This window comes from Silene latifolia, chromosome 10 (genome assembly GCF_048544455.1).
Source record: "Silene latifolia isolate original U9 population chromosome 10, ASM4854445v1, whole genome shotgun sequence".
NCBI lineage: Eukaryota > Viridiplantae > Streptophyta > Magnoliopsida > Caryophyllales > Caryophyllaceae > Silene > Silene latifolia.
In genome coordinates, this window is record NC_133535.1 from 44084014 (window position 1) to 44095955 (window position 11942).

Sequence of the window (11942 nt, forward strand, 5' to 3'; positions counted from 1 at the left end):
ATGCAAAATGTCATCCTCAGGGAGCTTTAAACCAGTACAGTCCATCACAGCCTGTAGGACTCTCCTACTTTTGTTCCTTCCATTTCTTCCATTTCACTTTTTAATTCGTCTCTTTGATTTTTCCAATATTGATTCGAGTAACTTTTTAAATTAGATTATTATTATTATTATTTTATATTGTTATTGTCATTGTTACTACTATTACGAATATCTTAATCTAATTATAGCCTCTCCCCTTTAGGCTTTTATTTATATTAATGATTTTATTATTAGATTTACCTTATGACATTTACACAACAATTTTCTTCTTTATACTCCGTAGTAATTTAATTTTATCAAAGGTGTTTCATATAAAAAAACATATACGGAGTATATAATTACTTAATATATATCAAAATCATTTACATTTTCTTAGCATATTAAATTATTAATGGTAAATCAATTCTAATATTTACATAAGTATGGTATCCCATTCTTGTGAGTTATCAACAAACCCCCTAAAATTTAATTATAATTTAAACTTAATTAGGATATGAAGTCAAATCACTTGTTTTCGTACTCATTATTCTTAAAGAAACCTCTATCAGCCCCATTGCTATTGGCGTCATTCTTGATCTCTTCCCTCATCACCCCCATTTCTATAGTATATCACAAAAATCCCGGAAAGACGATCTCTCAATAGCGTTACTGAGAGATCTCTCATATGATGGGGTGATGGACCCATTAAATTTCTTTTTTTCCTATTATGTCTCCCACTAAATTAGTGAGAGACGGTCTCTCATAAGACCTAACTGATAGTATATAGTCCACCATATCTATTATTTTATGGTTTACCTCTCTACGACATCATTCTCTTTTTTTCAATCCAACTACTGAATGATGACTATTTTGTACTCCATATTGCACTATCGTGCCATCGACGATCAATTGCGCAGCAAACAAATAAGCAATTACTACTAACAAACATGAAAACTATAAACTTTATCAAGAGTACATCATATTTGTAAGTTGTTATTGCTAACAATGGAGGTACATTAAGTTTATTTGTTCGATCTGTCATACAAAATTCTTCCCATGCATCTTACTTCATCTCTTTAGAATTTTCTCATATTTATCTCTATCTAAAACAAAACAAACTACACATGTTTCCATTTGACAATGAATCTGTAGTAATAACAAACTGGTTTCAAAATTGGTGCGATATTTTTCAACAAACGTTTTCTCAGTGTTGTTGGAACTTGAAAGCTGTAGCCGAAATTGAGAAAACAAAGAAAATGCTTAAAACGCTTTTGTCAGTATGAAAGTCAATATCTTACGTAAATAAATAAAAATAAGAAATTGCTAACAAAAGACTCGAGGATATCCATTTACAAAGTACTCTGTATTATTCTCTTACAACATAAATGGAGATGTTCTTTGCGCTATAAATTGTTCAACATCGCACATGCGTTCTCTATGGATAATTGAGCTTCACCTCGCAGTACACCTCATCGGTTTAACTTTTTAGTTTAATCATATATTCAATATTGGCATGGAAAAGGAAATCTGCAAATCGAGTAATTGTATTATAGATGTAATTATGTGAACGTGGCAATTGAAAAACGTATTTTTTGTCTATTTGTAGATTGGAGGTTTTTTTTTAGTATATAGCAAAAATAAACTAAAGAGATATTTTGTCTTGTGAAGGGAGGGGAGAAGTGTTATGAATGCAATGTATGTACGTAGCACTTACTCGGTAGCATTAAGTAGTGCAATAGAAGACTCTTTAAATACTTTAAATGTATATTGGAAATACATATGAGGTGTGTATGCAGAATGCTTACTTACTATGTACATGAATGATGCGCATATATTTTCCTTGGGATTGCTATTTTTCTATATTCATACTCTGTCGTTTTCACTTATTAATGTAAAATTATTAAAATATGAAGTTAATTAAATAAAAAGTCAAATACTACTACGACGTATTATAAGGGGTATATATTAATACAATGCCTCTTCCAAATATATTTTTTTCCTAATGAATTTAATGGTCTAAGTTTTATAAATTTCTCAAAATATTTTTTTTACGTAAATATAAAACATTGCGAGTTACTCACTTTAATCATCTCTACATACAAAATATTTCAATTAATATAATCAAAATTATACTCAACTGGAAGCATTTTTTGCAATAAACGTAATTATTTACTTTTTAGAATTTTTATCAAAATAATTTTTTATTAAATTTAAAATCAAATCACCGTAATTAATTAATTTTATCTTATAATAAAATTTATTAAACTATAATTAATATTTTGTTGAGATTTATACAACATTTATTATGTTCACATTAAATTATTAGTTGTAATTAATGCTTGTCATTAAGGCTGTATAGGACACGTGGCGCATCCACAACGTTTTAACCCAGTTTTATATATATACTAGGTAGTATCCCGCGTTTTGCGCGACCTATTTTAAAATTTAATTATTATAATTGAAGAAAATAACATAATTTATATAAGACCTTTAATATTTTTACTTATAAATAAAAATAAATTATTCTCAAATTTAATTTTTTTTAGGTTTATTTTCAATATGTTAAAATAAATACATACAATTTTAATTAAAACTAAGTGATAATTTTATCCTGGAATAGAGCTAACCTGGGTAAATGGATCTGGAGAATCATGGACCAAGCTGATTCTGTTTGGGTCCAATGGAATACTGCATACAATCTGCGTCTTTGTAACCATCCGGATCGGCGATCATAAACCTCACCATTCGAGAGTTGGAGAGGTATTTTGCGGTGCGTGATATTTTGGTGCGACTTCTTTGGAGGCATTCTTCTTTGCTCGCTCAGGTTTTGATAGTTAAGTGTGTGGAAGGTGGTTGCTTTCAGGTGTCTAGACTGTATGAGATTTTGCGGACTAAGTATGCTAGAGTCAGATGGGATAAGATCTTATGGGGCTCTACCATTATTCCTAAACATGGCTTTATCAGTACCCTTGCTGCACAGGCTAAACTCCCTACTGTTGACAGCCTTGCTCGTAGAGGGCTTCCTTTGGTCAACTGGTGCATCCTGTGTAAGCATGCTGAGGAGTCTCACTGTCATTTATTTTTCAAATGTGATTTCTCTGCTGGTCTATGGTGCAAGATCCTGCACTGGTTGAAGATCAGGGGTAGGACGGATAACTTTTGGACTGAGTTGGAATGGTGCCGTAGTAGGAAAGCTAGAAAGCATTGGAAGATGGGTGTATTTCGATGCTGCCTTGCTGCTACTGTCTATATGATCTGGCAAGAAAGAAACATGCGAATTTTCAGGGGTCGTGATACTGAGGTGGATGTTCTTCTGAAGCAACTTCAATATGCTATAAGTGCAAAATTTTTCTTTAAATATGAGCAATATAGTGATGAAATAGTGGATGTCTTAAGTTATTCCTCTTAGTGGATTCTACTTTTGTAAGATCTAATTCCTTCTTTACCCCTAGTGGATGAATAAGATGGATATGCCTTCTTGCAAAAAAAAAAAAATAAAAAAAATAATAAGTGATAATTAATTATGTTGATCAACGTTTTATAAATTATTTTGGGACTGATCAAATATCATATTAATTAAAATAAAATTTATTCGAAAATGCAACAGTCAACATTAAGTTCTCAAATTATATCATTTCACAATACGTTAGGTTTCAAATCAATTAATATTTGTTCAAAATAATGTGAATATAATTTTATGAAATTTTTAATTTTCTTATATATAACGTGTGATATTTATGTATCAAACATATAGAGTTCAAACTCAACTTATTCAAATGTTTTAATTGTGTTTTGCATCTGTTATGTATCAAACATATCTATAAAAATTGCACCTTTTGTATTTTTAAACAACTATATATATAAATGATGCTTAAGAGTTTACCTGTAAATAAAATAGGTTAAACTTTCTCAAATAATATTTTTTGAGGTTTAACTTCAAAGTATTTAAAATATAACATATAAAATTGTTAACTAAAAGTAATACATTTAGCTAGTCATAATCAATATTTATACTTGAAGTATACGTATTTTAATTGAAGATATTAAAGAAAAATGTAACGTTTTTTTTTTCTGCTTTTTCACGTCTTCTATAATACTATATTATTTAATAATCATTACTTTTGTTTTGATTATTCATATGCATTCGCGATCACTGTGTACATACATACTCGTACAGTCGTACACATACTTTTGTTATCAATACTTTTGTTATCACACTATTTAAACCTATCAAAATCTCATATGTATTCAATTTTTCGCAATATATTTTTTTTCATTACCACATAAAAACTTATCTCTTAGTAGTTTTCTTTTAAGTTACGTTTTTAAGAAGTACAACGACTTTTCCAAATATATTTTTCTTAGGATTTAATTGACTCTTCCAAATATATTTTTCTTAGGATTTAATGATCTAAGTTTTATAACTTTCTCAAAATATCTTTTTACGTAAACATAAAATATTATGAGACACTCACTTTAATCATCTCTACAAATCAAAATATTTCAATAAATATAATGAAAATTATACTCAATTTGAAGCATTTTCGCAATAAACGTAATTATTTACATTTTAGGATTTTTATCAAAATAACTTTTTAATAAATTTAGAATCAAATCACCGTAATTATGTAATGTAATTTTATAATAAAATTTATTAAGCTATAATTAATGTTTTGCTGAGATTTATACAGCATTTATTATGTTTATATTTAATGTTCAGCTGTAACTAATACTTGTATTTAAAGCTGGGTTGACACGTGGCGCATCCACAATGCTTCAACCCAGTTATATATATATATATATATATATATATATATATATATATATATAGAGGTAAGTTCAAATGAGTCCACCTAAATAATTGAGTCCCTAAGTCCTAATCTAAGCCATTAGATCTTTTAGATTGATGGTTGAGATTTGAGACTTCTAATCAATTTTTGAAATGAAACTTTAATGTTTTAAAAGTGAAACTTTAATATGTGAAAGCAAATTTAATTCTTTATGATTGAAACTTTAATTATTTAAAGTCATTTTGTAAATAAAAAATTAAATTTATGTATTTTTATATATAACTTGAATGTTTTACGAGTGAAACTTTAATGCTTAGAAGTGAAACTTTAATTTTTTTAGGCCATTTTTAATATAAAAATTTGAATTTATGAAATGATGTGATTGTGATTAATATTAATTTAATTTAACAAATTTTTGAATGTAACTTTAATAGTATACAGTTCAACTTTAAAGCTTAAAAGTGAAACTTTAATTTTTTTAGGCCAATTTAATAAATAAAAATTGAATTTATGATGTAATTGTGACTAAAATTTATTTAATTTCATTGATTTATGAATAAAATTTTAATGTTTAACGAGTGGAACTTTAATAGTATACGAGTGAAACTTTATTATTTTTTAGCTCATTTTCAATACAAGAGTTTGTAATAATATAATTGTGACTATTTTTTATTTAATTTTCACTGATTTATGAATGAAACTTTAGTGTTGAAGGAGTGAAATTTTAATGATATACGAGTAAAACTTTAATTTTTTTTTAGCCATTTCACTATAAGAGTTTGTAATAATGTAAAAATTTATAATTTCTTTAATTTAAGTTTGCAACTTTAATGGTCCAGGAGTGAAATTTTAATGGTATACGTTTGTAACTTCAATGCTTAACGAGCCATGGTACCGATAACCACCGTCGCCGCCACTAACAACGACCACTCCTTTGTGGTCCACCTAAGCCACCACTACCTTCACCAAACAACCATCACGACCCCCTGCAACCACCACCACGCACCGCACTAGATCTGGAAGAAGAAAAAAAAATGGCAGCCGCATAAAAAAAAAACCACCCCCACCCCTTTTCTACCACCAAGACAAATCCCAACAACAAAAAAAAGAGAAAGGAAAGGAGGAACGTGGTGCGGCGGCCTGACCCACCAACAACCACCACGGCACCGTTAATCACCACCATCAAATCTTAAAAAAAAGAGCCGCCACTCACCACCACTAACATCTGAAAAGTAAAAAAAAAAAAGAGAAAGGAGAAGGGAGAGAGGCGGCAGAACCACCGCATATCCAACCACACATTAGCACCACCACCGCCAACAATAAACAACACCAAGAACTCAACCAACAACCACAAAAAAAATCGAGATCTTAAACAAAAAAAAAGACGAAAAACAGAGATCTGAAAAGAGCATGGGTCTGGTGGCAGTGTGGGTTGCATTTGGGGACGGAGTCAGCGTGGGGGCGGCGTCGGCAGCAGGTGGCGGCATTGGTATTGTCGGGTGATGGTGGCCGGAAATATTAGAGAAGAGGGAGTGATGCATTTGAGAATAAGGAGTAGTGGCGGGTGGTGGTGGTGGTACTCGTGTGGTGGCCGAGGAGGGAGAAGAGGAGAGAGGAGGGAGAAAAGGAGAGAGGAGGGAGTTAGAGAGAGAAGGAGGCAGAGAGAATGAATGAGTGAGTGAGGATGGATTAGGGTTTGCTTGTTTTTATATCTCCCTTCTTTTTTTGTTTTAATCTTAGCCATCCAATTTCTATGATCTAAGGGTTAGAAATAGGACTTAGGGACTCATCTAAGAGTAGAAGACTCACTTGAACCTAATTCTATATATATATATATATATATATATATATATATATATATATATATATATATATATATATATATATATATATATATATATATATATATATATATATATATATATATATATATATAGGGTCGAGATCCGGTGAGAACCACTAGTATAATGAGAACCATGAGAACCACTATTGAATCTAATAATAAATAATACGGACGACTTTACTTTTGAAAAACTCAAACGAATTCCAATTTTTCAATCCCAGTCATTTTCCATTTCTCTTTTCTTTCTCTCTCTTCGACTAACAACATCAACCCTAACTTTTTCTTTCTCTACGATTGATCGATCGTCACATACTGAATGATCAATCTCTTCAACGATGTACCTCTTCGACTCTGCTTCAATCAATGGAGCCTACTAATTCGAGGTAAAATTTCGAAATTGATGATTATTTTTTTTTGTGAAATTAACGTTTATGTTTTGATCGATCGTCACATACTGAACGATCAATCTCTTTGTAAAATTTCGCTATTTATGGTCCGTCTGATTTGGTTGTATTCATAATCAATTATTGGTTCCAGTTTCGTTACATTGATTACTTTTTCTAGAACATCTATTGCCCTGTCCTAGGATACTATGCTGTTTGAATGTCTGATATGTTTACGCAGCTATGTTGTAGTTCTGTCCTGTGTCTGATAGGTTCACTTATGGTTTTGTACTTGCTTTATTTGCGGAATTATAATTTCACATTTTATATGTATTAAAAACACTTCCTGTTATTTTTATTACGGTAGAATGTGGATTGAAGCTTTAGAGGTAAAGTGTGGAGATCTCTGCAGTTTCTATATTAGTTGAGTGTTGAGATGGCCTTTTAGTCATTTCTTAAAATTGCTGCTGTTGTGTTTTAGGCTCTGTTCATTTTTTCCCCTATCCGTTGGGTAGTGAATCTAGGGCTTCTAGGCGTAATTGTGGCTAAAGGTTCAGGTCTATTTGGTGACTAGTTAATGCTTGTTGAAATCTTGGCTAATGGCATTGTGATAACTTTTCTGATTTTGCTAGGGGAGCAAGGGCCCTAAGGGTTATTTAATAATTTGTTGTTGACTCATAGGTGTTGATGTGAAGAGAAATGTGATCGTTACCATCTCTGCGGACAAAGGTTTGTGCGGTAGAATCAATTCAACTTCAAAAACAAGCGGAAGCGATCCACAAGTGAATCTTTGGTACTAGTTTTGCTATATATTCTATTTTTATGATCTTAGTTCCCTTGTTGCTTAGGTTTGCTCTACTACTTAAACCACAATATACTGACAAACTCTACTGCGGCAGGTCCGGACAAAGAAAATAAATATGTTATTCTGGGAGAGAACGCTAAAGTGCAGCTTATCCGTGATTCAAAGCGAACATTGAGCTTTGTATCACCGAGTTGCGAAAAATCCATTGAATTATACTCGGGTTTGATTTCAAGCTTTTTCCAATACATCAAACTAGCTGAATAACTGTGCAAACTTTTGCAGCATTGTTCTCAATTTATCGTGCTATTCTATAGTGATTTGTAGGTGATGGGTTGTTCTTTTAGATGACTACATGTAGGTGAAATACTGAAATTCCAATTTTGCTAAAATTTGCCACAATTGTTCAAATACTTGGTTTCCAGACTCTTAAGATACCTCGGATTTCATTTACTATTTATGCGTTAGAGACAGGAATTATAAACTGGGGGTTTGTTGCCTCATTCCCTTCCCTTGCTTTCAAACAAAGAAACGGTTTCCTTAAGGACTAGTATATCAATTTTACTTATTTCGAGAGCCAATTAGCTCAAACGGGAGAGCATTGTGCAGTGCACAAGATGTGGGTTCAATTCCCACATTGGCTAGCAAATACCGGTGTTTCTTTTACATTCTTTTACATTGTAATTGCCAAGGACTGGTAGTTTCTATGCATAAGCCTAAAATGCCTTGAAAAGGCCGATAAATATATTAAATCTCCTTCACAGACATTTTCCTTGTTTCATGCACATAGAACCTTATTCCATGCACATAGAACCTTATTTCATGCACATATAATCAAAATTAATGTCCTTACCCAACAATAATTAGTAATATAATATAACCAACTGGTGCAACTGAAGAACTTTTTAATGCACATAGAACCTTATTTCATGCATATAGAACCTTATTTCATACACTTATAATCTTATTTCATACCCATTAAAATTAATGTCCCTAACCAATTGTAATTAGTATCATTATAAGAACTTTTTAATGCACATATAACCTTATTTCATGCACATAGAACCTTATTTCATGCACATATAATGAAAATTAATGTCCTTAACCAACAATAATTAGTAACATAATATAACCAACTAGTGCAACTGAAGAACTTTTTAATGCACATAAAACCTTATTTCATGCACATAGAACCTTATTTCATGCACATAGAATCTTATTTCATGCCCATATAAAATTAATGTCTAAAACCAACAGTAATTAGTATCATAATAAGAACTTTTTCATGCACATAGAACCATATTTCATGCACATAGAACCCTATTTCATGCATGTACACGGGACAGCTATCCTAAAATCACGGGATTTTTTATTTATTAGGTTATATGGGATTCGAACCCATACCTTTGTGCAAAATAAGCACATCGCTCTACCATTGAGCTAATAACCTTTACAATACGCTATAAATAAGTTAAGTAGTCAAGTAACCATATCACTATATCAGTATGATGAAAAGACATCATAGTATCATATAATTCTACACAAACAAAATGATAATTTAACTAATGTGAGCGAGGATACCTTGTCAATTATAGACTCCAGGAGTTCATCAGACAAATCCAAACCCGACTCTGATAATATTGCAATTACCATCTGCTTAACCTGGAATCAAACATGCTCAGAAACTGTTTTCAGATTGTTTAAAGAAAACCAGAGGTGCAATATCAACTTACTTCGTCGCGTTCAATAAAGCCAGTTTGCCTCAAATCATACAGCCTAAATGCAACTGAAAATAGTACAGAAAATTTAGATCACGAGACGGGAGGATAGGGTTCATAACTTTTAATGAAGTTGACCAGGATATATATAGGTGAATGAATTACAATCGATTTTCTGTTCAACAGGAGCGTATGGGTGGAATACACTTAGAGCATGAATAAATTCCTCAAATCCAATCACACCATCCTTCTTTTCATCAAAGAGATCAAAAACCTGCAAAAATGCATATGGTGGTTCAAAGAAAATGTTAACTCATTAAGTAGCCAGCTCTTTTATTACAATTGGAAAAGACATACCAAGATATCAAGAAAACAAAATACAATCGATAAACACTGATTGATTCCCTTACTACATTTGCTATCCACATGATTCAAGATAAACGAGGGTAGAAAAGAGCACCTATACTAGGCTCGACATTCATTACTCGCTATATAAATTCTCCACCGCTCCACAAGGCCGTTCATAGAATGATGCAGATAAACCCAGAGGTATGTAGTTCCCGGGTCTGTTTCCATTTGTGGCCAACTATTTATACAAGAACAGAACAACAAATCATGGGAAATAACTTTGGCAAATACAGCAGTGGCAATGTTCAATTATTTCAAAACTAGCATAAGCCCTTCAGAGAAGATAGACGAAGTATATGGAGCAACAAAGATGCAGCCTTAACTAGCAATATGCACGCTGGTAAAAGAAGCAATTTCTTTGCATACAGCTATAATGATGATAATATTATTCTCCGTATAAAAGATGTATGTGATATACGTAAATGCATAGAAAGTGAACATGTAACCCGATTGTGACATAGAATCCCCCCAAAAAAATCCCCTCACAACTTAATTTCTGAACCTGAGTAGCAGTAACTACACTTGGACCTACGCGATCACACCTAGCCTACACGCCACTTAGTTCATCACTACAGTGTCTTAAGACAACTCTATTAAAGAATATATGCTGCAGAAGTGGGAAAGTTGATGCAGCTGACCAGAGCTGACTTCCAGTCGCATAAATAAGATGCAGCAAGCAAGAAACTACATATCGAAGCTACAAATAGGACTTGCTGACTAATAATTGAATTTTCAAGCTATTTTAAGCCGTAGAAAAGTAATGTAAGCAAAAGTTCAACAATTTCCGAGCATAAAATTTAACAACTACTACTACTAACTGTAATGTGATGAAAAGTAATATATACCAGAAACAGCGAGCCTTTCTCGGTAATTTCCGCTGGTTTTACTTTGTTGCACTACAACCTAAAAATTTCATAAAGAAGAATTTGTCATATAACAACAATTAATTAGCTTAATTAGGGAATTAGGGTTAATAGCATGACACAAATTGATGAATATGAGGAAAAATTACATCAATAAACAAATTAGGGAATGTTTGGAGTAGAATCGCCATTAACTTCACAAGCATATTACCTTAATTTGAAAGGATGAACCTCGTTGATGGCGGTTGAAGCGGATTAGAAGTTCGGAAATGCTGGTAAGAATGAGTTGAACCTAATTTGAGAAGTGAATTTGAGAAGTACGACGATCGGAGAGGATGATCGGAGCGAATAATCGGACAGGATGATCGTCGAATAGAGAGAGAGAAAGATGAGTGAGAATGCATCTGTGTAAATGAATTGGAGTGAAGAGTTTGGGGGAAGGGGAAACGTCGTGTTTTTTTTTTTTTTAATTTTGTTAAATCAGCGCTCATCTCATATCTAATAGATGTGAGTGGTTCTCATAGTTCTCATTATCTTGATGGTTCTCATAGGATCCCAAATCTATATATATATATATATATATATATATATATATATATATATATATATATATATATATATATATATATATAAGTCTAGGTAGTATCCCACGCTTTGCGCGACCTGTTTTATAATTTTATTATTATAATTGATGAAAAATAATATAATTCATATATAAGCTTTAATATTTTTACTTATAAATAAAAATAAATTATTTTTTCTCAAATTAATTCTTTTAGGCTTAACTTCAATGTTTTAATATAAAATACATACAATTTTAATTAAAACTAATAAGTGATAATTAATTATGCATGATCAACGTTTTATAAATATAAATTTGTGACTGATCAAATATCATATTAATTAAAATAAAATTTATTCGAATAATGCAACAATCAACATTAAATTCTCAAATTATATCATTGCATGATACGTTATGTACAAAATCAATTAAAATTGTTCAAAATTATGTGGAATTTTATGTACTTTTTAAGTTTTTATGTATAAAGTGTATGTGATATTTATGTATCAAATATATAGAGTCCAAACTCAACTTATTCAAATGTTTTGATTGTGT

General features: G+C 31.4%; 1 protein-coding gene across 1 annotated transcript; it reads left to right on the plus strand.

Annotated features, from left to right (window-relative positions):
- Positions 1 to 1023: 1023 nt before the first annotated feature.
- LOC141607522 (uncharacterized) lies at positions 1024 to 3427 on the plus strand. Its single transcript, XM_074426879.1, has 4 exons — positions 1024 to 1029; positions 1625 to 1631; positions 2639 to 2778; positions 2882 to 3427. Exons 1-4 carry the CDS (start codon positions 1024 to 1026, stop codon positions 3425 to 3427), a joined length of 699 nt encoding a protein of 232 aa, XP_074282980.1.
- The last annotated feature ends 8515 nt before the right edge of the window (positions 3428 to 11942 follow it).